The sequence below is a fragment of the Acipenser ruthenus genome, chromosome 4, assembly GCF_902713425.1.
Source record: "Acipenser ruthenus chromosome 4, fAciRut3.2 maternal haplotype, whole genome shotgun sequence".
In the NCBI taxonomy this organism is placed as follows: domain Eukaryota; kingdom Metazoa; phylum Chordata; class Actinopteri; order Acipenseriformes; family Acipenseridae; genus Acipenser; species Acipenser ruthenus.
The window spans coordinates 41,113,699-41,141,390 of NC_081192.1; the positions used below are offsets into that span (position 1 = coordinate 41,113,699).

Below are 27,692 nucleotides of genomic sequence, written 5' to 3' on the forward strand. Positions count from 1 at the left end.
TGTAACAATAAGAAAAATACAATTTTTAAGCAATGCCTTAGGTCTATGTAATTAAAAAAAATACGAAAATTATTGAAATTAAATTTAAAAAAATTACACATATAAATATTTATTTTATTATTATTATTATTAAAATATTTAGCAGATGCTTTTATCCATACCGAATTACAGAAATAAAAAAAGTATGAAAGTATATAATTTACAGGCAATAAAAATGCAAAACAAACACATGTATACAACATATACCAAATAAATATAAACAACAACAACAACAACAACAACAACTTCAGTGTATATAGCGACTTATCATGTGCAGACCTGCACAACTCAAGGTGCGTTACACAATACAAAAAAAAATTAAAGAACAGTATCTAAAAGGGAAATAAACAAACCAATCAAATAAAAGCAAACTGATAACAGAGGACAACTATAGACACTCTTCTCAAGGGCCTTAACCAAACAGATAAGTCTTAAGCCAATCAACTGACTGGCAGTCCCTGATGTCAGTGGGGAGGTCATTCCACAGCCGGGAGCCAGGTGGCTAAAGGAGCGACGACCGAGACCAACCTGTTTCACATCAGGAACAACCAGCAGGCCAGATGGGAGGATCTAAGAATACGAGCCGGCTGGTAAGGACAAAGTAAATCAGTGAGGTAAGGAGGACCAATACCACTGAGTGAGCGATAAGTCAGGAGAAGTAATTTAAAAGAGATTCGATACTTGATGGGAAGCCAATGAAGTTTAGCCAAGACTGATGTAATGTGGTGGTACTTTTTCGTACTAGTCAAGATTCTGGCAGCTGCGTTCTGAACTATTTGTAATCTATCAATTTCTTTAGATGGAAGGCCCGCTAATAGGGAGTTACAAAACTCAAGCCTAGAGGTTACAAATTCATGGATCAAAATCCCAGCATCAGTGAGAGAGAGAAAACGTCGAACTTTGGCAATCTTCCGTAAATGGAAAAAAAGAGGATTTGACAACAGAAGAAATACGTGCCTCAAAATAATGAACATTTATAGAAGCTGAAGGCGGCAGTAGGTAGTTACCATTACTAAACTAAAAAGAATTTAAATTGTGTTTTAGAGGCAGTAAGCAGAAGTTCAGTTTTACTAGGATTTAGCTGCAAAAAAAGCATTACTATATCAGAAGATATGTTTGTATTCAATTTCAGATATAGCTGTGTGTCATCTGTATATGAATGAAACGGAACACTGTCTATGGATGATCTCACCCAGGGGCAACATGTAGATAAAGAGCAATGGGCCCAAAATCGAGCTCTGGGGGACACCAGAATTAACATCTGTGAGCTGGTGGAGATTCACCAAATTGAATGTATTGTGTTCGTCCTGACAGATAAGACACAAACCAAACAAGAACAACACATCTACCTCCACACAGATTTTAGTCTTCTCAAGAGTATAGAGTGGTTGACAGTATCGAAGGCAGCTGATAGGTCCAAAGACAGCAACAGAGAGGGTGCACCCAAGTCAGAATTTAACAAGAAGTCATTTAAGACACAAACTAAAGATGTCTCAGTGCTTTGATTAGGCTTAAAGCCAGATTGGAAGAGCTCAGATATGCCTTTAGTGGTAAGATGGTCTTGTAGTTGCTTAGTGTAGTAAAGTGACTGCGCCTCAGAAAGGGCAAGAATGGACCAAAAGACCAGTAGACTGCCATTTACGCTCAAGGCGACGACCCTGCGCTTTTACTTCACGAAGCTGAGGAGTAAACCAGGGGGAGTAATGATCAGAACAAATTAATGTGGAAAATAAAGGAACATACAAGGGTCTTAAATTGGATGCAAACAGAGATAGGTAGCCAGTGGAGAGTGTGAAGCAGGAGGGTAGCTTGTGAGTAGCAGGGTTTGAATAAGAAGGTGAATATCCGAAGCAGGGAGACGAGCGAGGAGAGAGTTACAATAATCCAATCTTAGAAAGAACAAGTTCTTGGACCAGGCATTGGGTGGAATAAGTAGATAGAAAAGGGCGGATTCTATAGATGTTTTTTAAGAAAGAAATGACAAGTAGGAGTTAGCGAAGTGAACAGTATTGAGTGCAATGATCTGTAAGAGTATGTTCTACAGAAAGTTTAGGATGTAGCTTTTAGTTCTAAATATCCTAAGGCCTAGGACTTGAATTTCGCTACTTTGTTGTTTATTTAAAAAAAAAAAATGTGGGGATGTTCTATTTATTCATTTACAAATGTAATAATTAAAGCATATAGTGCTGGAAGTCAGCTTGCCACTTCCCTGGAATCCGAAACTCAGCAGCTGAAGACTGAGCTTAACGCTATGCAACTGCATTTTGTGTTAAAATATATATATATATATATATATATATATATATATATATATATATATATATATATATATATATATACACACACACAGTGCCTTGCATAAGTATTCACCCCCCTTGGACTTTTCCACATTTTGTAGTGTTACAACCTGGAATTAAAATGGATTTAATTAGAATTTTTTTGTCACTGATCTACACAAAATAGTCCATAATGTCGAAGTGAGGAAAAAAATCTACATATTTTTCAAAATGATTTACAAATAAAAAACTAAAAAGTCTTGATTGCATCCCCTTTGCTGTGACACCCCTAAATAAGCTCTGGGTAATTGCTTCTCATCAACTTCAGTCTCCAATTAATTTCATGAGTCTTCCTCTCCTTTCTCAAATGCACAAACCGCTGCATTGAAAGAATCCATTCCCAACAACAACATAGGAGGCTTGTTGCTAGGGAGCTGATGTCACTGCCTTGTGACTTTTGCTAGTGCATTGCTGCCACACGTGAACACCTTGTTGGCTAAAATAAAAACCGCTTCACGAAGTAGATATTTAATTTGCTTTGTGTTATTGTGCAATACGTGTGTATATGATAACAGTACGATATTAATGCTTTGTTTTTAATTGTTTTATATATTTTTGTTTGTGGTGTGCAGTACGAAATAAAATGAACAGTAATTCTAAGTGTCTATGTATATTGCAGCTAAGGCATACGCAGTTAGACAGTAAAAATGGGCAGCCATCTACAGGACTGCGATATATCCGAATCTGCAGTATAGCGAGGGGCGATATAATGAGGGGTGGGTGTATATATATCGGGTAATTTAAAACCTGACTGGTACCCGTGTTTTCATGTACCCGTACCGACCCGTATATATATATATATATATATATATATATATATATATATATATATATATATATATATATACTTAGAGGTTGGCATGGGTAAATGAAAACCCGGGTACCCGTCAGGTTTTAACCCTTTGAGTAGTATGAATGTACTGGTACGTTCACTGCTCTCTGGTCCCTAGGGAGTACGAACGTACCAGTACGTTCTGCAACTTTAAACTTGAATTACTGAGCCTACAAAACTTCTGATAACAAGATATAGTCACACTAGGTTTCTGTAACACCTTTTATTGGTCTCTTGTGCCCTCTGCTAGATATTGACTGAATTATATACAATAAACCATCACAAAAATGTCAGCTATGTCTGTAAACTGGCGAAAATTGCTCAATGAGAAAGAATTATTAGAAATAATACTGAATTCAGATTCTGATTTAAATTGAAATACATACAATTCTTCCACTGAATCGGATGTGAACGAGTGTATCAGTGAAGAAGAATATTTACAATCAACATCAAGTGACAGGCATCCAGCGAAGAGGCGGTGCCAAGCTCTGTGCGTTGTTCCATGCTTCAAGGAGCATCATACGCTGAAGCATTAGACACTCTCACTCCCTCTGCCCCCACCACCTGTTTATCCGGATATGATTTATTTGTGTGTCTCTCTCTCTCGCTCTCTCCCTCTAGTTCAGCCCTTTTTTTTTCTTAGGACGTGTTGTTGTGGTTGTTCCTGTTATTTGTTAAACATTATTTGTCTGTATTTCGTCAGTGTGCATTACATACATACAAACATCTAGCTTTCAGCTTGTTTGTACGCTGTACTCGTAATAATCAAGTGCATGCAGTAGACAGAATTCACTACTTAAAGGGTTAAATTATCCGATGCTACCTGGGTCTCTTTTTATTACCCTGGTTTCAATTCATTAATTTGAGAATTTAAAGAAAATGTAGAAAATATGACAATACCACTGTAAGCGCGGGTCTCTGGCCGGTGTAATAAAGAGAACATTAAAACAAGCTTTGCATTAAGCCTTTTCTTAACTGACAGGATATCAATATTTTCCAGAAAACAATAACACACCGTGAGTGGCATGTACACCTCAATAATAATAACTGCGGTGACTATTCTTCTCAGGAACTAAATTAGAAATAAAACATCCTGTTGGTTTATGTCAGTGATAACTCTGTGATCCATTAATGATAACTGTGTGACTTCCAATACGGAATGCTTTATCTACAGTTACTGCACAGATATAGTTTCTTACCAAAAAGATAAAATGAGTAGCCTTTAACAACAAATGAAATATTTCCTTGGCAGAGTTTGCAAATTCCATTTTCTCCTGCTTGGTAAAGAAAGTCCACCCAATGCTTTGCTTGGATGCCATTGCTATGTATTCAAAAGACAAGAATTTAGTGATGATCAGGAATGTCACTTCATTGTTAACCAAACATGCACAACAACAGTGGAATATGGCCAATATATGTCGCAAAGAATCCCGCAGCATGATGCGCATTTAACATTAATAATGATATTTAAACTGAGATGTTTATTATTATTATTATTATTTTGTGGTTACAGTACTGAAAAAGGTTACACAAGTCTACAGATCTGAAAGGACTACATGTACAGTGCCCTCCATAAGTATTGGGATAGTGAAGTCAAAATTGCTATTTTTGCTGTACACTCAAGCAATATGAAAATATGAGTAAATATGTTCTAATAATAATATTTTCTAATAATAGGAGGCAAAAGTACAGAATGTCACCTTTTATTTCTGGTGGTTTCAAGACATACATGTTTTACCAACTAAGAATAACAGCACTTTTAGAGTTCCATCCCCCCATTTTATGTGAGAATAAGTATTGGGACAATTCAACTTAAATCAAATATAAGAAGTATAAAAGCCGGTATTTAGTCGCAAATCCCTTGCATGCAATAACAGCAGTGAGTCTGCGACCCATTGACATCACCAAACTCTTGGTATCGTCCTTTGAGATGCTTTGCCAAGCCTTTACCGCAGCCATTTTGTAGCCTTTGTAATTCTGCTGCCGAGGTCTTCTGTGAACAGTAGATTGTGACACTTTCACCCCAGCATTCTGGAGGTTGTTGGTGATTTCACTGACACTTATTTTAGGGTTGTTTTTCACAGCTCTGGTCATTTTTCTGTCAACAACTGGTGGTGTTTTCCTTGGCCGACCTGGTCGTTGCCGAATGCGGAAGACACCAGTGGTTTCTTTCTTTTTCAGGGCATTCCAAACTGTTGATTTGGCTATGCCCAACTTTTGTGCTATGGTTCTAATTGAGTTCCTCTTTTCTTTTAGCATCCAAATCACTTGCTTTTATTTCATAGACAGCTCCCTAGTCTTCATGTTGGATTATGCCTACTGACACCAAATGCAGACTCCAAAGGCAAAAGCAAAGGATAGAACTGAGACTACACATTCACAGCTCTTTTATGTGTGAAGAATCAATGCAACAGGAAACACCTGATCAATTAGAAACACCTGTGAGCCAAATGTCCCAGTGCTTATGCTCACATAAAATGGGGGGATGGAACTCTGAAAGTGCTGTTATTCTTAGTTGGTAAAACATATATGTGTTGAAACAGCCAGAAATAAAAGGTGACATTCTGTACTGTTGCCTCATATTAATCTTTTATTTGTATTTTCATATTGCTTGAGTGTACAGCAACAATAGCAATTTTGACTTCACTGTCCCAATACTTATGGAGGGCACTTTATGTGTACTATATAGTATTTAAATATGCATCCCCTTATGGAAAAACCATATATTTTTTAATATATGGTAGAAAAGTATGATTCTTATATTTTTCAAATATAGAAATTGGCCCCTTTTTATGTATTTAAAATATATGGGATATATTTAAAATATATTTCAAAAGAAAATGAGTGTTTCGAAGTATACAAAAAGCCAAATAGCAGAAGTGGATCAGATGAGGCAGAGGATGCATAGCGCTGCAAATACTGCTGCATTGAGTTCGCACTGACAATAAAAGAACATACTGAAAAATAAGCGACACATTAAACTAAAACAAGAAAGTGAACTGAGAGACAAGCAATCTATTTATGCGGCTTTTACACATGCTTTAATAAAAAGAAAGCGCAGAATGACTGTGTTAATGAGTTTGTCAGAGCCCTGTGCTTTGCTGGACAGCCACTGTTTATTGCAGATAGGTTTGTATTGGTGACTTCATGCGACAGTACTGTCCATCAGCTAAAACACTGCCTAACGTCGACAATCTTAATTGTAACTATTTAACAGAAAACGGTGATGCTTTATTTGGTAAACTTATGGGAAAGCATTGATGGAAATGTCCTGTGTGATTTGACGAGTCTCCTGGTGGCTTGCATCACCCAGTTCTGTCAATTTTCTTTTCTTTTTATGATTTCAACGCAAATAAACCTGGCTTGTTTTGTGCTGTTGTCATGTTCATACTTTCTATAGCTACTATTTCAGTCAGCACAGCGATTGCCCAAACATTTGCAAAGTACCAGCTAACTTGGGAAAATGTGGCTTCGACTTGCACAGATTCTGCTCATCATACATGCCAGGGACATTATTAATCAGAAACCAGAACTGCTACGCATCATATTCCACATGTAAAGTGTGTATACTGAGATTTTTTCCCCCCTGATTTCCAATGGACTGTTTGCACAGAAGAGAGAGATGTTTGCCCTCCTTCTCAATTACAAAATATTTTTCTGTCCATTATTATTATTATTATTAGTTTATTTAAGAGACGCCTTTATCCAAGGCGACCTACAGAGACTAGGATGTGTGAACTATGCATCAGCTGCAGAGTCACTTACAATTACGTCTCACCCGAAAGAGGTTAAGTGACTTGCTCAGGGTCACACAATGAGTCAGTGGCTGAGGTGGGATTTGAACCGGGGACCTCCTGGTTACAAGCCCTTTTCTTTAACCACTGGACCACTTCACATTTTTTTCCCCCACTGCTGCCATTGCTTGAGTAGCAGAGTTTACTATCTCACAAACTGGTATGCACGTAGAAACCACGGCGTCAGTCTGTCATTAATGTTCATGCATAGTACGTGCAAAAATATATTCCTATATTATTATACGAGTTCCTACATAATCCTGCTTGCCTGCATGCTGCTTAATATCAACACAATGCTTTGGGCACCTCTGCTGTAAAGGCTACTGCAAATCAAATACTTGGCAGCTGTTCCGTTCACAGGTAATGAAGTTAAGGTCATGAAGGGCAAGGCAATGTTGCCTTCGCTGGGCGTGAAATTTCTAGGGGGCAAAAAGGCAAAACATAAATCCAACCCAAGGGCACCAAGGCGATTTCATACTCATTCATAAAACAAACAATTAACACAGATAGCCTGTTATGTTGATGAAATTTGAATTCAAACAAACACAAATCAATGTTTTCTGAGTGATTCACACACTAATTGTTACAGAAATAAAATATAGGTCACTTTTCCATTTTAAAAATGGGAAAAAATTGTATAAAAAATCCAATTTAAGAACAACATAAACTTTCATAATGAAAAAATACAAAGAGTAATTTGGCAACAAAAAAAAAGTATTCAGGGTATTTTTACTAAACACGGTCAGCCTGTCAACAAGAGCTGAATATAGTGCTTGTCCGTGTCCTCTAATTAAAGCTTTTTAAAACCCTCTATGCCATGTGTTTCATAATTTAGGGTAAGCAAGTTCAACTGGATTTCATATAACATGTTGTCCACTGGTGAAGCGAATGTTTAATCAGTGCATTTTTAAATGCTAAAAATAGTATTCTTTCAGAAATGGAGATTTTCACAGAGAATTGGATATTATTATTACATGGCACTGACCCTAATTCACGGAAATTGTGAAATCCATGCTCACTGTGAAAAAATACAGCCTTGGTGATACAACAGCACAGACAAGCGATGTCAGTGAAGGGAAAGTTAAAGATAGATTTTCAGGAAAACTGGCTGAAGATTTACCCATGGCTGGAGTTTAATAACGATATTAGTTGTTTGGTCTGCAGTGTCTGCGCAAAAATAAATGAAAACAGAAATCGATGCACTTCTCAAGATAGTGTTTCGTTCACTATTATGTTAGAATTTGAGCAAAACTACCTATTGTGTGTTCATTTTTAGTGTTGGTGTTTTGGGGGGAATAACACCGAATTACAAAACAGCAACGGTCATTGAAATGTCTATATAAATTAGCAGTTGATACACTGAAGACATGAAAGGAGTTACAATGTGTATTGCACCATTGCCCGGAGCTGTATTGCAAGTATTACAATTTTAAGCCTGTTATGTCACAATTAAATTTAATTCTGTCTAATCTTGTCCGTTCTGCGGTACTGTACTTAACAACTGTAAGTTCACATTATTATTATTATTATTATTATTATTATTATCGGGGCCGAGTTGTTGTGCACCCGTTGCTTACCTGAACATTAGGTAAATCCTAGAACACTTCGCTGCCGCTTTAGACAGCTCTTCTTCCTTCTTTCTTTTTAAACGTTTTTGAGTTGGCATTGGGGCTAACAGACGGAAAAATCACACTGTGAATATGTGTGATGAAAATTCCTCGAAGCGCGGTCATATTGAGCTCAGTCTAACAGCGTCCCTCCCTCTGTTTGCCCGTCATTAACCAATGATACAATATGTGGGAGGTGCACAGTAAAATGACTGGCAACAATAATACATTATGATAATGAGTCATTTTCTCGCAGGACGAGATTAGACAGAATTCAATTGAAATGTGAATAAACGGGCCAGCTGAGCAAGTTTGTGAATGGGTTGTAGATCAGATGTGCTGGTGCTGAGGGACACCAGCGGTAATGAAGGGCGGGGATACAGGCAGCTTTTGCCATATGTTTTTTTTAAATTTGAGAGGCATTGCAGCAAGCAGCTTGGGCACTGCGGCAATTGCCGTCGGTTATTTTGCGCCATGTGTTCATTGCGGACCACGTATAAAAGGTTCATTTGGAGAGACGCTGCATTAAAGGGGTTGTCGTGCCACGCTTTGGGCACTCTTGATTTAAACAACAATAGTGGTCTTAATAGTGATTACACACCTTTGGGTCTTAATGTGTCCAAGCCAAATTCATACAAAATAGTGTCAAAGATTAACAGACATTTACTTATGACAATCGATCACTGATTTATAAATCCTGATAAATCGCTATTCCAGTCCGAACATCAGTATTTTCTAAAGGCACTTTAGCTGATAATTTAACTGCATAACTGAAAAAAAGCATTTTTATTCAAATGCATGTACACAATGTGAAAATGAATCTCTGCAGTATGTTTTCAAACTTGAACCTGGGGGAATACATTCAGTGTTGTAAGTTGACCGAAACAGTTGGTGGTGTACCAGACATCAGCTCAAAAAATGTAAATTAATGGTAATACAATTTATTTCTGAAGCACAAGAAGATTCAATTTACATTTACCCCCCCCCCCCCCCCCACCTCTTCTGAACACACAGTTAGACTTAAGTTATTGTGGAAGTGTATTTATGCAATTTTGTTGTTGTTAGGCAGTTCTGACACAGCCCCCCTAGTTACCTTGGTTACCGGCTGAGTCAATTGTTTCATTCATACTGATGAAACCAATAAATGCCATTCAACTTCCCCTAATCAAGGCATGAAACTTAATCTAATATGTAAATGACTACATTGTTTTGCTCCTGCACTGTCTCATGAGAATAAAGATGGCTGAACTCTGTAAAAACTGACCTTCCCTTACTTTAAGATGCAGATCTTCTATCCGACGTACATGCTGTGTTTAAACTGAACCATGGCACTTAATTCAATAATTATAATTCAAGTTTTGTCGGAGCCAATAGTATTCCTGGCTATAATTACACATTTAGCAATATAACTGCGTGGTTGATGGTATATTTACAGGGTCAGGGTGGGATTTGTGTTGTTGCTGCATAATAAAAGAATGTCTCTCTTTGCTCTGATTGGCTTAAACAACATTGTAAAATGTAGTATATTATTATTATTATTTATTTCTTAGCAGATGCCCTTATCCAGATATCACATTATTTTTTACATACAATTACATTATTTTTTTACACAAAATTACCCATTTATACAGTTGGGTTTTTAATTAAACAAAACAAAAAAAATGATACACTTTTCATTCTGGAAGTTCCCAATTTTGGTCACACAGTAAGCTCTTACACCTGCCTTGCTGCACATTGTGACTTGAAAGAAAAGCAGAAATGACCCAAATCTGTCTTGAAAAGCTTTCCAACCTTCCAGAACCAAAACTATTGAAAGGTTGGGAAATATGTTCAAAGCTAGTAAGTTATCTTACTAGACTATGAGTTCTTTATTATTTCACCTAGCCAACGTCAATGCATAATTAATGTGCACTTACAAAATATGTAATGAACACCTCCCCGATTTCTCACTACAAGAAAATAAAGCAAGCTGTTTTCTGTAACTTTGAATGCACATGGGTGTGAATTGAAACCTTGCAGATGCAGATGTCATAATGTTTTAGTTTATTTTGTAATTCTCAACATATAATCATGCCTTTTTAGTTAATGTTTTTAGATTAGGTTTCAAAAGGTGTTTGTTTTACCTTGTCTTACCTGTTTATTTTCTTGCTACTCCAGATTTTGACTTCCATACAGCAAGTTTACTGTATAATGAATGCATTTTACATAAAGGAATATAACAAACATGCTGTAACACGTTTGTGTTCTGTATGTAACCAATGAATATCAAACATATTTTTTGGTACTGTTTTATAATAAATAAAATGTTAATTCCACGTATCAATTCACATACAATGTAATAGCTAACACATTCTGCATTGGTTTTTCAAATGTATTGGCTGGATTGTACAGCTAATTTCCTTTGGTTTTTTTTTTTGAGCGGGGGGGGGGGGGGGGGGTTGTTTTCTCTCCTAATTTCAACGACTCTTCTTTCATTATGAAATAGAAAAATTGGTAATAATACTGTATGATATGTTCAATATTCAAAAATCACAGTATGATAATTCAATCGATCTGCGGGCTTGCCTGTAAGCTGCCCGGAGCTGCGTATGTATAAAGAAACACAAAATCTAGTTATTATTTTTAATGACCTTATTAATTTTTTATTTTTTTGTTTAAAATAACATACGACGACGACACAGAAATGCCTAATTCCGGCTCTGTTTCACCCTCTAGTAACACTGGCTACAGGTAACGTCGTGATTCACTTACAACGTTTTTTTTACTCTATGTTGGATGTAATACTGTCAGAGGTCATTTGCCTTTGCCCTGCCCAGTCTTCCAGTGTTCTGAGGCTGACAAACTTTTACTTTGCAAGAACAGGGTGATGTATTATCATTGTATCACTCTTTCATGTAGGCAATGGTAATTCTCAATGGTACTTTGTGCATGTGTCACCCACGGTGACTGTATATAATGGGAGTATCACACTCTAGTGTTTTACTTATATCTGGAGAATGGCATATGCCAGGGGTGGCCAAACTTCCTAACCCTACAAGCTGCATACCAAAAATTCTATATGGTCGAGAGCCGCAAGACACATACTGTGAACATGAAATGTTTGCGAGAGCAAGACATTTTAAATACTAGCATTGTTGTGCAGTAGTTGATAGGCTTTGTTTTAAAGACATATTTTGTCCAAAGAAAAAAAAAAAACTAACCTAACTAATAATGGCAACACATTTTTTTTTTTTGTGAAAGATACAGATATTGTAATGTTTAAACCTTGTAAACAAAATGGCAAGTATTAGGGTATTTGAGAACAATAGTTGGATAAATGTTAACAGTAGATTGTAAATATAAGAAAAGTAATTCTTATAAATATATAAATATAATATTCTTGAAATGCATTTTTGTTTACAACTACATCGCCCTGGATAAGAGCGTCTGCTAAGAAATAAATAATAACAATAATAATAATAATAATAATAATAATAATAATAATAATAATAATAATAATATGTATTTATCTTAATTTTAATACCTTACAAAATACAGAAGATGGTTCTTTGCACTGAACAGTTTTCTAATACTGTAACTATATGTTTAGTTACAGTATTTGCTACCATTATACAGCAAAAGTGAAAAGTACAATTATTGTGTTAAGTGCTATTCATCCTTAACTGTTTGACAGCATTTATATATGCTTATTCCATGCTAATCCATGATACATGTGGCATACAGTTGTACAGGACTAGTAATTAAGATAATGGCATTTTGTAGAAGTGCAGTATTGATCAGTCTATAAAATGCACTACTGTCAATTATTATCTATCCTTGTGTTTAGGCATTCAAAGATTCAAGTCAATATTGCTACAAGTACACTTTTAACACCTGTCTTTTCTTAACATACTAATAATTTAGAAGTTAAATAAATAAAATAATAATAAAAAAAACTAAAGCTAGATTCTCCTGCAAGAGGCTGCACATGCCTGTTGTTTTCTGATTTCCTTAAATCACAACGGTACACAAAGGGACAAAACGGTCTGGACACTTGTATCCAGTAACACACTGGCAGCCAGTGTAAGAGGCCAGAAAAGGGGTTACCTGTTGAGACATTTTAGATTTTGTCCAAACCCTAAATGCAGAATTTTAGGCCAGCAATGAAATGGACAGAGAATGACCTTATTGATAAATACCCGTGCTTTGTCTGTGCTTTTTAAAAGATAATAAACCCATTTACATAGTATAGCGATATAATTCTACTCATCCCTTATAAGATGCAATATTATCCAGAAAAAAACCCTGCAGGGAATTGCTTGTAGACAGACTGATAAGGATCTGTACAGTGTTTGCCTTATAAATTGACTCATTATTTATAACTGATCATTATCATATTTCCAATGTGAATTCTAATCACTGTGTGAAAAACTGTATACGTTTTAATGCCCTGTATTAAAGTTAATTATGTTTCTTATTGATGACTCTATAAGCAATGATGTGCAATATAGTAAGAGAAATTGTTGTTCAAGCACAGAAATATCAGTTCTTTGTCATATCAGTGAGCAGACAAATTACATACAAATGTATGCTAAATCAGATTGAAGCCATCAGCAGTGGGCTTTATCATCCAATTGGAATATTAGCACATTCCTTCAGCCTCTGTATGCTGTAGCTGGGTTCTATTTTACAACACCACAGTCTGGATTTTCACTGCTACATTAGACAACACACATGGGGGGGGGGTAGATGTACTAAGATGGGCCAGTCGCAGCGCAAACATACCACAATTTGCATTTTCGTTACAACAATTTGCAAAATGCACATTTTGTCATAAGTACTAATAAAAAGTATGTTAATGAAGAGAGCCACAGTATACTAATTTAAATATTATTTGCGTCATCTTAGTGAGAACTCTAACGAGAGTTGTGCGACATTTTTTAAAAATAAAATAGCGGCAATTCCTGTAATGAGTTTGTTGTTTTAAGCACTCCTATGGATAAAACACACTGTTTTAGCCACTCCAGTATTGGTTCTTAACAGTACATTCCTCAACATAATTTACATAGCAACAAGCAGTATACAGTAGGCTACTAATGCTGCCTTAGCGCAGAAAAAGTTCAAAGTCTGCAACACACTATGCTGACAAATGTATTGTGGTGTATTGTATTTATTTAAAAGAATGGTGGTTTATTGTTGTTGTTGTTATTGTATGTATTGTTTGGGGTTATGTAGCACAGGTGATTTAATGTATTATGATTGGGTTTAAATGTGGTCTGGCAGAGGCGGTGTTAGCAGTAAGCAATTGAGCTCAGGCACAGGTGGATAAAAGAGTGGATCACCCGCTCCTCAGGGTGGGTTGTTCGGAGAAGGAACATTACAAGTAAGAACTAAAAATACAGTATATGAGAAACAACTGCTACTGAGCTAATCGCTGTAACCCCAAGGTATTTGTTTTGTGTCTGTACTGGTGTTTGTTTATTTTGGCCCTTGTGCCGTTTGCTTTGTTTCGTATTTAAAAGTGGTTTTGTTTTGTTTAACTATTTATTTTATAATAAATAAACGCACCATCATCCACAGTATCACCACCAAGCCATCTGTGTGACAAGTAGGGGTGTAACGCATTTAGAGTTTAAACGTTTAAACGTTAGTAAAGTGTCAGACGTTTTTAATTTTGGTTAATCGTTTAAACTTTTTCAAAAATGCGCAGGTCAAACATTAAGAAGCGGGTGTCTGCAAATAACTTTATTACTTCCTACCTTTGTCACATGGCATCATTGTCATTGGCTAGTCACCTCCCAATGTCCAGCATGCTTTTGGTCACGTGACTAGTCTGTTTCTACTTAAGCTTGATCTAGCGTGGAGGAAGTGGGGCCCAGACATGCAAGCAAAACGTTAGAAAATGCGATAAAATTCTGGCAGAAAACATAAGGTTGATTATTGAGACAATCGCAAGTGGCATGCAACGAATTTCAGTTGTGGAGGATAACGGATTCAACTTTAATGTCTTTTGTTGAGCCATATTACAGAAGACTGTTGATTTTTTTTTTCTTTTTTGGTTATTCTGAGACTCAAGTGATGTTAATACATTTTTTATTTGTTTTTTTAAAAGAAGATTGCTTCCATTTTATGTTTATTTTTTGGCCTTTTAGTCAGATAAGTACAAACTATTGCTATTATTATTATTATTATTATTATTATTATTATTATTATTATTATTATTATTATTATTGGCTGATTCTTTGAATTAACGTGATACTGTACTTAGAATAAAGTCAGTTTGGTGTGAACATAACTAGTTCTTGTCTCTTTTATATGTAAGTAGGATTAATTAGCGATTTGGATTTTAGCACTGTTTGACTAATTAGACTGCATAACATTTCTGTAATAATGCAATTATTGCTCACCCAAACAGACCATTATCATACCACCGACGCTATTATTATTTCATATTGCTTCACTGTTTTTATAGATTTATTTATATCTAGGGCTTAATTTAGTAATTTATTTGATTTAATTTAGTTATTCTTTTCTGTCAGACAACTGGGCTTTTAAATAGGACAAGCCTTCATTTTTCACATACAAGCACAATGTACAAATGAAATCACAACATGTTAATAAGCAACTAATCTTTATTTATAAAAAGCTATAATGAAAAATAAAGTGTTTTGCTGGACACACTATTACAATCGTTATGACGAGTAACTGCATTTAAATTAATAAAGAGGAGTCGCTTCGGCATTTAAATGAAAAAGTAAGACTTACCATTTAAAAGTCCATTTAGTGGTTTCATAGAAAGAAAAAAAACGTAAATTAAAGCAATTCTACTATTAAAGCGTTTCTCAGTTGTGATTGAGATACACAAATGGATTAACAGGTATCAATTGCATTTAAGGAGAGTAGAAAAGCCGATGTAAAAGACCTATTTATAGACATATATGTGGTAATTTATAAAAAGCTATTTATTTTAAAATTCTCAGAGCCCTTGCAGCTACATGTTTCCGGTTTTCTCCTGCTGTCGAGACCACACAGAGGGGGGCACATTCTACCCCCCTTACGCAGCGTCTTTTCAAAATGTTTTTATTTTAATGTTTAAACATTTAAACTATATATTTTTAAAAGTTTAAACGTTTATTAAATTAAACGGAATCGAGCACCCCTAGTGACAAGCAGTTACATTTTTTGTTTTTGTTCAACGAAATATGTTTCTAGATTAAAAGGTAATGCAACACTTCTCTCCCTTTGTCATAGCCTACACGGCTTCAGCTTCGGCTTAACAAATTTGTATTTAGTATGCATGGAAAATACAAATGTAGTTAAATGGAACTTTATATTGTTCATTTTGTTATCGCATTTGACACAGTAAAATACCATAAATATTTGGAAAGGACTAATAAATGACTATTGATATTTTACAGAAGTCAAAACACAAGTTTGTTGAATTTCACAATTAGAATAGTAATGTGAGTTAAAAGGTCTTCCATTTTCATATCACATAGGTGTTCTTTTTTCTAACATTGCTGGTAAAATAATTAAACAAAGTTTTAAAGATCATCCAGTGAGTTGTATTTTGCATTAATTTGAGGTCAAAATAACAATATCTCAGTTATTTCTTTTTCATCATCATTTTCATATTTAAGAAGCTATTAAAAAGTTAAATAACTATTAGACTTTTTTCTTAACTAATTTAACAGGTCTGTGACCTTTTTTATTCAGGGTTGCAAAATAATGTCAGTCACATCTACACGGCTGTATCTTCATTCATATGTAATCAAATTGTAAAGAAATAAAATATACGTTGACTTCATGTAAAATATAAATGACAGATTTTATGTTAACCTTTAAAAACATGCATCATACCAATTGTTATGAATAACACTTTGTCGGTACAAACATTTGAAAACTTAAAACTGCATCAATATGATTCACTGCTAAATACTTGCAATGCAAGTGTATTTTTTTATTATGTATAACATGTTATCCACATCTTACATTGTTTTGTGACAGCTAACTTAACATGTATACAAATTCCATACTGTCAAATATATTTTAGTTGATGCATTTTAATTTAGCACATCTTGTTTTATGTAAAATAAACCAATACTGTAAACCAAATCATCCCATTGTTACTACTATGATGCATGGCACATCAGTTGTAAAGAAAACTGTATTTTTGGCAAAAATAAAACATTTCACAAAAATACATTTATTACTGTTTCATTGGTTGCAGTAGTTCTTATACGGTCTCATTGATTAAAAATTGTGTACCCTTACCACACACTTTTCCGGAAGCCTGTACATTTCAATATTATTAAAGTTTTGATCGCATCTCCTGCTTTCATCTCAGCTGTGCTCTGCCAACACACATGCAAGCACACTGGAACTAAGCACTAGACACCTGCCTGTGCTCCCTTGTTTGTTGTTACATGATGAGTAAATCTTCTATTAAAACTATATAGAGTACAGTTAATGTACAGCATGTTTTTAAATCAAGTTTATGTATTCATATTTGGAAATGCATTTTTTTAGAGCTTAATAAGACTATCAAAGAGCCTGGCAGTGTGGTGGTTTCTTATGTGTAGTATGGGCATATTTTAAATGGATATCTGATCACTGGCATCTAAGGTATCCTGATTGAGTTCCATTATGGTGTTCATAATTGTGTGATAGAAAATGAATTGCAGCTGGTTTGTATAAAACTTTAGTTCTCAGTGCCCTGAGGTAGTATCTGAAGTAGCCTGCTAAGCATCTGTCAAGTGCTATGCATCAGCAAAAGTGGATCAGGAACAACCTTTGTGGTAAGAGGAACTTAACCCTATAAGAATTCCTCTGCGAACTATATAAGGATACAGTGCCTTGCGAAAGTATTCGGCCCCCTTGAACTTTGCGACCTTTTGCCACATTTCAGGCTTCAAACATAAAGATATGAAACTGTAATTTTTTGTGAAGAATCAACAACAAGTGGGACACAATCATAAAGTGGAACGAAATTTATTGGATATTTCAAACTTTTTTAACAAATAAAAAACTGAAAAATTGGGCGTGCAAAATTATTCCGCCCCTTTACTTTCAGTGCAGCAAACTCTCTCCGAAGTTCAGTGAGGATCTCTGAATGATCCAATGTTGACCTAAATGACTAATGATGATAAATAGAATCCACCTGTGTGTAATCAAGTCTCCGTATAAATGCACCTGCACTGTGATAGTCTGAGAGGTCCGTTTAAAGCGCAGAGAGCATCATGAAGAACAAGGAACACACCAGGCAGGTCCGAGATACTGTTGTGGAGAAGTTTAAAGCCGGATTTGGATACAAAAAGATTTCCCAAGCTTTAAACATCCCAAGGAGCACTGTGCAAGCGATAATATTGAAATGGAAGGAGTATCAGACCACTGCAAATCTACCAAGACCTGGCCATCCCTCTAAACTTTCAGCTCATACAAGGAGAAGACTGATCAGAGATGCAGCCAAGAGGCCCATGATCACTCTGGATGAACTGCAGAGATCTACAGCTGAGGTGGGAGACTCTGTCCATAGGACAACAATCAGTCGTATACTGCACAAATCTGGCCTTTATGGAAGAGTGGCAAGAAGAAAGCCATTTCTTAAAGATATCCATAAAAAGTGTCGTTTACAGTTTGCCACAAGCCACCTGGGAGACACACCAAACATGTGGAAGAAGGTGCTCTGGTCAGATGAAACTAAAATCGAACTTTATGGCAACAATGCAAAACGTTATGTTTGGCGTAAAAGCAACACAGCTCATCACCCTGAACACACCATCCCCACTGTCAAACATGGTGGTGGCAGCATCATGGTTTGGGCCTGCTTTTCTTCAGCAGGGACAGGGAAGATGGTTAAAATTGATGGGAAGATGGATGGAGCCAAATACAGGACCATTCTGGAAGAAAACCTGATGGAGTCTGCAAAAGACCTGAGACTGGGACGGAGATTTGTCTTCCAATAAGACAATGATCCAAAACATAAAGCAAAATCTACAATGGAATGGTTCACAAATAAACATATCCAGGTGTTAGAATGGCCAAGTCAAAGTCCAGACCTGAATCCAATCGAGAATCTGTGGAAAGAACTGAAAACTGCTGTTCACAAATGCTCTCCATCCAACCTCACTGAGCTCGAGCTGTTTTGCAAGGAGGAATGGGCAAAAATTTCAGTCTCTCGATGTGCAAAACTGATAGAGGCATACCCCAAGCGACTTACAGCTGTAATCGCAGCAAAAGGTGGCGCTACAAAGTATTAACTTAAGGGGGCTGAATAATTTTGCACGCCCAATTTTTCAGTTTTTTATTTGTTAAAAAAGTTTGAAATATCCAATAAATTTCGTTCCACTTTATGATTGTGTCCCACTTGTTGTTGATTCTTCACAAAAAATTACAGTTTCATATCTTTATGTTTGAAGCCTGAAATGTGGCAAAAGGTCGCAAAGTTCAAGGGGGCCGAATGCTTTCGCAAGGCACTGTATATAGTACTTTACTTTTTGTTTCTGAGCATTTAAATTAAGAGTCGCATTACCACAGCTCAGCTTGCCTATTAATTTAATAAACCTCAAGGCGGCAATTGATTATGCATGGTATTGTAGAAAAGTGGCAGTAATTGATTTCTTATTATGTGAACCACCACTATAAAATATGTGGCTTCCATCGCCCACTTTGTTTATTCATCTGGAGCCAAATGTCAATTCTAAAAGGTTAATATATGTGTACTGTACCAAAGTTTGTTTTGTCTTCAGATACTGTTAGATGGAAACCTTCAGCAAAGCGTGTTCTGTTTCTGATACAAAAACACACAATATTGAGTGCAATGATCTGTAAGAGTATGTTCAACAGAAAGGTTAGGATGTAGCTTTTAGTTCTAAATATCCTAAGGCCTAGGACTTGAATTTGGCTCCTTTGTTGTTTATATATAAAAAAATAAAAATAAAAATGTGGGGATGTTCTATTTATTCATTTACAAATGTAATAATGAAAGCATATAGTGCTGGAAGTCAGCTTGCCACTTCCCTGGAATCCGAAACTCAGCAGCTGAAGACTGCGCTTAACGCTACGCAACTGTGTTTCATGTTAAAAATTAATATATATATATAATATATATATATATATATATATTTTATTTTCAACAGCCTACATCGCATGACGATTGTAGTCTGCTTTCACTAACCTTGCAGCTTGCTGCATGTGTTTCTATCTTTTCCTCTGCTTTTTGCAGCTGTTTTAAAGTAAAAATTAATAGAAAGGAGAACGTGATCCTCCAGCAAGACCCAGTTTTGTTGACGCGAGGGCTCTGGGCGACCTCGGCACGCCCACTCGCTGTGCGCAGCCTAGTGCCCCTACTGGTTATTGGTTACTATTGTTTCTTCATTACTGTTTACGGTAACAAAAAAGACCGTTACACTCCAGCTTGCTGTTAATTGTCTGTGTGTGCTACTGCCTTGCAGTTTTAAAAAAAAAAAAACAACAACAACTGTGTGCTTCCTCCGTTAGGCCTGGTCCTACTGTTGAGCAGACCCTACACACATTCAAACCACTCACCCATAAAGCGGTGTGTAGGTCCATTAATAATAAGCGCTGTACCGGTTGTGTATAGACCTGTTTTCTAAAAGGTGCTTGGTGGTTACTTCCTTCTTGGAAGGACGCCCTCCCTGAATGGAGTCAAGAATGGTATTGGAGGCCCTCACTTAGGCCCCGTTTGAGCTATACATTCTATAAAGATGAAATATCTCTCTATGAAGACAGCCTTTCTATTAGCTATAATCTAAGCTAAGCAGGTCAGTGAGCTATAGGCACTGTCAGTGCACAGTTCCTGTATGCGTATTTTGGACAATGGACACGGTATTGTTGCGCACAAACCCTGCTTTCCTCCCTAAGATGATTACAGCTTTTCACTTGAATCAGTCAGTGGAACTTGAGGCTTTCCATCCCCCTCCCTTTGCAAAGGAGACGGATCGGAGATTGAATTCCCTCTGCCCGGTTCAGGCATTGAGAGGTTATATGGACAGAACGAGAGCACTGCGTCAGTCTGACCAGCTCTTAGTCCGTCATGGTGAAAGGACCCGAGGTCAAGCCCTCTCTAAGCAGCAACTGTCCCATTGGATTGTGGACACGGTTTTGACTGCGTATACTAATGCCGGCCTACCCCCACCTTTCTCAAAAGTGTTGTTTTGGTGGTCATCTTCGAATTGAAAGCGAACGATAGGTTACGGATATAACCATGGTTCCCTGAAAGAGAAGATGACCACCAACTTTGCGAGGTTGCATCACTCGCATTCGCGGGTTCAAAGCAAGACGTCACGCCAAGGAGGGGCCTATCGGCAGCTTTGATATAAAATGCTCAGTAAATACCTGACAAGCAGGCATATCCCAAAAGTATTGTTTTGGTGGTCGTATTCTCTTTCAGGGAACCGTGGTTACATCTGTAACCTATCGTCATCATGCTAACATCATGCTCTACTATTTAAAATTATGACCATTACCATGGACTGCCATTTGTGATTTGTAATACTTGGACTGACACTGATCACTGTAATATGTTATCTTTCTTCAGTAGACAGACAATTCAATAAAGCAGTAGAAGATTTTTCTATTGCTGAATCCAATGTAACTTTCCAGAGGCTCTAAATATATGGACTAGACTACTCATAAGCCCCTAAATTAATTCTCTGAGATTGTGGTAATGACGATTTGGATGAAAGAGCTTTGAGAATCTAGCCCTATGTGTATTAAATTAAGGTCTAATAGAATGTTAATTCAAGTTTCTGTGATTTTTTTATTTCACCTTAAATAAGGAAATAACACAGTAATAACACAGTAATAAAAAGATCCCTGGAAAACATTAGAATTAAAAAAATAAATAAATACTATACCAATATAAAAAATATATAAAACTACAGTATCAACTATGAAAACACTGATAAAAAATGCATGTATTGGATTTTCTGTTGTGTCTTATAAATTCTAAGTTAGTTAAAAACTAAAAAAAAGTACTGTATTTTGCAGCTTATTGCAATTTATTTGACACGATGGGCCATATTCAAAAATATTTATTTTCACCTACAGCTATTTTTGTAGTGCTATTGTAATAGTACAATCTTAAAAATAATTTTGACAGGTACAAGTAATGATAAATCTTGAGCTTGATTGAATAATGAAGAGCAAGTAAATAAAGCTTTAACAGTCAGTACTGGTATTGAAATATTTTAAGTCTGTTTCTTATTACAATACAATATATTTAGTGTTCCGCATTTTCGGTTTTTATCTTTACAAATTTTTCTCTTGAATTTTTTGGTGTTTATTTCACATGTATTAAAATAGGCATAAAAACTGTAAAATGTGTTTTTAATTAAAACATCAGTAAAAAAATATGAGAAAACAATCTCAGTATACACACTACATGTGGAATATGATGCGTAGCAGTTCTGGTTTCTGATTAAGTTTAACGTGCCTGGGATGTATGATGAAGCAGAATCTGTGCAAATCCAGGCCATATTTCCCATGTTAGCTGGTACTTTGCGAACGTTTGGGCAATTGCTGTGCTGACAGAGCTAGTATCTGCAGAAGGTATGAACGTGACATCAGCACAAAACAAGCCAGGTTTATTCATCATAAAATCATAAAAAGAAAAGAAAATTGACAGAATTGGACGGTCCAAGGCATCGGGAGATGCGTCAAAAATCACTTTGGACATTTCCATCAATGCGTTTCAAAAGTTTACAAATACCAACTAAAGCATCATAATTTTCTGACAAAATTATACAGTTAAGATCGTCAGTGTTATGGAGTGTTTAGCTGATGGACGGTACTGTCGCACAAAGTCACCAATACATACCTCTCTGCAATAAACAGTGGCTGTCCAGCAGAGCACAGTAAAAGCCGCAGAATATATTGCTTGTCTCAGTTCACTTTCTTGTTTTAGTTTAATGTGTCGCTTACTTTAGTATGTTCTTTTATTCTGTCAGTGTGAACATGTACTTCAATGTAACAGTATTTGCAACGCAATGCATCCTCTGCCTTATCTGGCTCACTTCTGCTATTTGGCTTTTTGTATACTTCGAAACATTTGTTTTCGTTTGAATATTCACAAACTGATTTACGTTTTCTCCCCATTCCTCATCCACTCAAACTATTATATTTTCATGTAAGTATTTCAGTTTAGTTTTTTATCAAGCTAGTTACTATGCCCAGCAAATCAGACTTTGATTGGCCATTGGCCAACAGAATCAGGTGATAATGTGTTTGTGAAGCAACGGGCAACCAATCACGTTTGACGTTTGAATGTTATTTGATCCTCTGTCTAACCGTACATGCTGTATCCTAGGATACAGTGTAGTGCTGCTTATTACAATGTCAGAGTCAAAATAAAATAGTATTTTGATAAAAATATTGTGTATTTCCTAAAAAAATAGTACCAGGAAAATACTGAATAGTAGACTAAAAATCGGGTATAAATCAGTAAAAACAGAGGTTCAGGTAAAAAATAAAAATCCTGTAATTTTTCTGTAAAATTTGGAATAAACCGGAAATGTGGAGCACAAAGTATATTTTATACAAATAGTCATTACTACAAGACTGATATAAGACAGACAGAGAGTGTCTAAGTAGATTTCCATATATGAAGACTTTCACCTCTAGGTCACCAATTATGAACCAAGTTATTATTATTGTTATTTGTTTATTTAGCAGACACCTTTATCCAAGATGGCTTACAGAGACTTGGGTGGGTGAACTGTGCATCAGCTGCAGAGTCAATTAAAACTACGTCTCACCCAAAAGACCGAGCACAAGTGACTTGCTCAGAGTCACAAAATGAGTCAGTGGCTGAGGTGGGATTTGAACCGGGGACCTCCTGGTTATAAGCCCTTTTCTTTAACCATTGGACCACACAGCCTCCTAGTTACTGCTGATTTTTTTTTTAAACCTGCCTCTGTACATTTTTTATTGTATGAACTGTCCTGTGTGGCTACTGGCTTTCTGGTATGAGGATGATTTTTGTGCCTACAGGGTCAGAATTATTATTTTTTTTGGCAAACCGCTGCCTGTACAGTTTTAATTTTATTGGCTGTCTATAACAGCCAGTTCCTCCTTCCCGGCTCCTCCGCAGCAAACCTAATTTGGTGTGTACAGGTGTCTCTAGTTGAGTAGCAGAAAGGACACTGCGACCATAACTGCAGTGAGTAGACATACATTTTGATGGGCATTGCAGCAATTGAGAAGGTAAATCCTGCATGGCCACTGTTAATTTCAAGCCTTGCAATGTGGTTTCCTATTCTTGAGTGGTGTGGCAGTGTCCACCCCTATATATATATATATATATATATATATATATATATATATATATATATATATATATTTAGCTCAAAGAGCCAGCTGCCCTATATATATATATATATATATATATATATATATATATATATATATATATATATATATATATATATATATATGCACTGTTATTGTTTATTATTATTATTATGATTTATATAATATATACAACGACGAAAAGCCAATATTATTTGTATTTTTATTATGTATTGTTTGGTCGGATGAGCCATGGTATTGTTTTGTATTATTGTTTGTTTGTTTGTTGTTTGTTTTAAATACCTTGTGAGAATGTGTGACTGTCAGCTACTGATTGTTTAACTGGCTGACAGTCACGCAGACTTAGTAAATCTGTGCAGAATGTGACCGAGGAATAATATATTAATTGATAGCTAGTTAGTCCCTCGGTCACAAATTTAGAAAGACCTGCAGTTTGGCTGCACAGTGATGAGTGTGTTCGAGAGGCAGAACGAGTCGTAAATTGTTAGAGCACGTCTGCATTCTAACACCCTGTTTTAAAGGGGGTGCAGAGCTTTGGCACAGGAGCAAAATGGTTTATGTTGAGAGCAATAGTTTTCATCATTTCATGCATTAAAGACCAGAGATGAAGCAATATTCTGGGACACCCACCAGCCAAACATTATGTTTGAGATTGAAATATTATGATTGAATTTATGTTGATATAGTGGCACAGTAAGATCCTGTGCATATGTAACTGTTAAATGATACACCTTCCTGCTACTATTTACCGAAGTCTATAGAGAAGCATATTTTGAACAAACTCCTCTTTGAAATTCACTTTTATGTTGATCTCTTTGAATATAATATATCTGAAATATAATTTTTTGTAGAGACTGTGCTTTTGATCTATTGGATATAGAAAAAAATATATATACTTCCAAGAGATTCTCAGTGATGTGTAGTCATATTAAAAAATGGATTTACGCTGGACAAATGTTTTGTGATTTTGCTGTGTAGGGAAGATTTAATTTCAAGTTTATTAATATTCTTAGTAGTCGTAGTAGTCGTAGTCATAGCAGTAGTCGTAGTATTTCATATTTAAGTACATTTGTGATAGTTATGGCCATAAATATAATAGTTCAAAAGAAATAATTCAATAGAACTATTAAAACTTGAAGTATTTAGAATTTTCCTTCTAGCTTCTAGCTGTCAAGAAATCGTGTATACTAGCATTCATAGCAATGTGTTACAGGGCTGTCTTGCTAAAAGCAAACCTACATTAAGCGCACTGGTGGCTGTAGACTTTTCTTATTTTGGAACTTTCATTTCCAGTTTATGGAGGGGTGAGGTAAAAAAAAAAACAGGATATTTAATTTACAATTAAACAATCAATATTAGTACTTCCTTCTCCCATCACAGGACAGAGGGAGGTTGGAGGAGGCTGTTTCAAAAAAGATGCAGGCCTATTCGTCTGATAACATTTCAGATTTGTGATCACCCACATAAATATTCCTCATGAATGACAATGCAACACAGAAAGGAACTTTCATTGCTACTAGGCCTACAGTCAACCCTATCACATATCATATCAGTTACTGCAGTTTTGGGGTCATACAATTAACTCCTCAGAAGTTTCTTGGGCACAAGTGCTGTAGCCATAATGTAGGGTATGGGCGTCTGCTAAGAAATAAATAATAATGTGATAACGGGGCTTAGATGGGCATGTTGCTTTACCATGGGCTTTTAACACACTCAAAAGCCCTCAGCAGGCTAACATTCTGTAATGTCCAAGTCATGTGGCAAACAGAAAATATCAATATACTCTCATTATTTACCTTGTTTACTAAATATTCCAGCAAAAAATGCTTTTGACATGCATAGTACACTGTGCAGCGCTAACATGTTTCCCCACATTCAGCCTTGAGGAGTCAGATACATTTTTTGCTCAAATATAAAGTAAGCATGGCAAATATTGATCTAAGTAGATACAATATAGAGAGGACACATACTAGGATATTAAACAATGAAGACATTAGGTATTAGAAAGAGGGAGATGATATAAAGTATCCATTAGATGATTTAAAAATTCAAATGCCAGGAAGGATACAAATACATAAATAATAAACAGTTTCTCAGTTGATAAGCGTATTTCTATTAATGTTTTGATATATTCTGAATTCATTTTCTCTTTCTTCTAGGCTTTATTTATACCTGTGGTGGGACTATAAAAGGAAGAAATGGGACCATAGAAAGTCCTGGCTTTCCATATGGATATCCAAATGGTGCAAATTGTACATGGGTAATAGTAGCAGAAGAACAAAACAGAATACAGATTACCTTTCAATCATTTGCTATAGAGGAAGAATATGACTTTTTATCATTGTATGATGGTCATCCACATCCTGCAAATTTCAGGACAAGGTAAGTACTCCTAACATATACTTTTTGCTATTAATTGTGCATGGGTTTGGTTGAATGAGATGTGTTGCACAAACACAAAAATATTCTAAAAATATATTCTGTTGGTGTACATTGTACTTTACATGTGTATCTGTATTGGTAAGTAAAGGACATGTATCTATAAATGACAGACAGCAGCCCTGTTTTTTTCTAAACAGTGCAAAGAACAATAAGGTATTTGAAGATGTTATGGCTATTTATATTTGACACACAAAAAGACAGCTCAAATACTGAATTAAAATCAGTATTTGATTGAACTCATACTAGGATCATACTAAGTTGAAAGGACTCAAATTGGAAGTGCTATTAAAAAACATGTCTGTCACTGATATTAATTCAAAGAGTGACCAGTTAGTGCTTTAATGTGTATTTAACAATGGGTTTAATTGTGAAGATAATTTGTATTTGTATTTACTTCTTTCATTGTATAAGAACTAGTCCCCGTGTACTCAGACCCATTAACAAAATTGCAACAGATACTTGTATGATCCCAGTACCTGGCACACCATTACTCGTCATTGCATCCATGTGATTAAAATCATATGGGATCTACAGTGAAATATATGGGCTGCGGTTAAGCTGTCCCTATTGGCAGGGCCTGATGGCAGCAGCTTCCCAGACCCTTCCATTGGGTCCCTCCACATGCGTCCTCTGCAGACCTGGTTCAACAGCAGGGTTTTTCAGCCCGCGTTGAATCGCAACCGCCTATTGACATTGTCCCACTACTGTCTAAAGGCACTGTCTTGGTGGAAACAGCCAGCCCATCAATGCCTAGGTGTAGCTCTGGGCAGTGTCACCAGATTGGAGATCATCACCACGGACACGTCCAACCTGGGCTAGGGCGCTGTGTGGAATGGCTGGGGAGTGCAAGGTATGTGGAACCAGCCTTGGCAGGGTCTCCACATCAGTGTTTTGGAACTGCAGGCAGTTTAACTGTCCTTGCAGAATTTTTTGCAGGAGGTTTGAGGGAGACATGTGCTTGTCCCTACAGACAACACAACAGTGATGGCTTACGTCAACCACTAGTATCCATCGTGTGGCCTGCAAACTTTTGCTCTGGGCACACGAGAACCTCCTCTTACTGCGGGCATTACATCATAATTTGAAATATCGATTGTTTCACTATAAAACAGGACTGACGAAAAGCAATAGAGCCTTAAAATACAATCTAAGACTCGATAAATATGTTAAAAAAACATGTTGTTGCCACATAAAAGAAAGGAGCACAATAAGTTATACAGAAGGATTAAAACACCCAACTCCTAACACCGAGCTTGGAGGTCAATATCAGTTTTAGCTAAATTTAGAAGAAACAGTATACTTTCTGACCCCGAAGCTGGACAGAGAGAGTTCA

General features: G+C 36.1%; 1 protein-coding gene across 2 annotated transcripts in view; it reads left to right on the forward strand.

Moving 5' to 3' along the window:
* Nucleotides 1-27,692, forward strand: part of LOC117400350 (CUB and sushi domain-containing protein 3) — a 524,933-nt gene that overhangs the window by 27,141 nt on the left and 470,100 nt on the right. For both annotated transcript variants that reach the window (XM_059022384.1, XM_034000180.3), the window contains exon 2: nt 26,077-26,299. In XM_059022384.1, the coding sequence (XP_058878367.1) occupies nt 26,077-26,299 (223 nt within the window). The remainder of the gene's footprint in view (nt 1-26,076; nt 26,300-27,692) is intronic.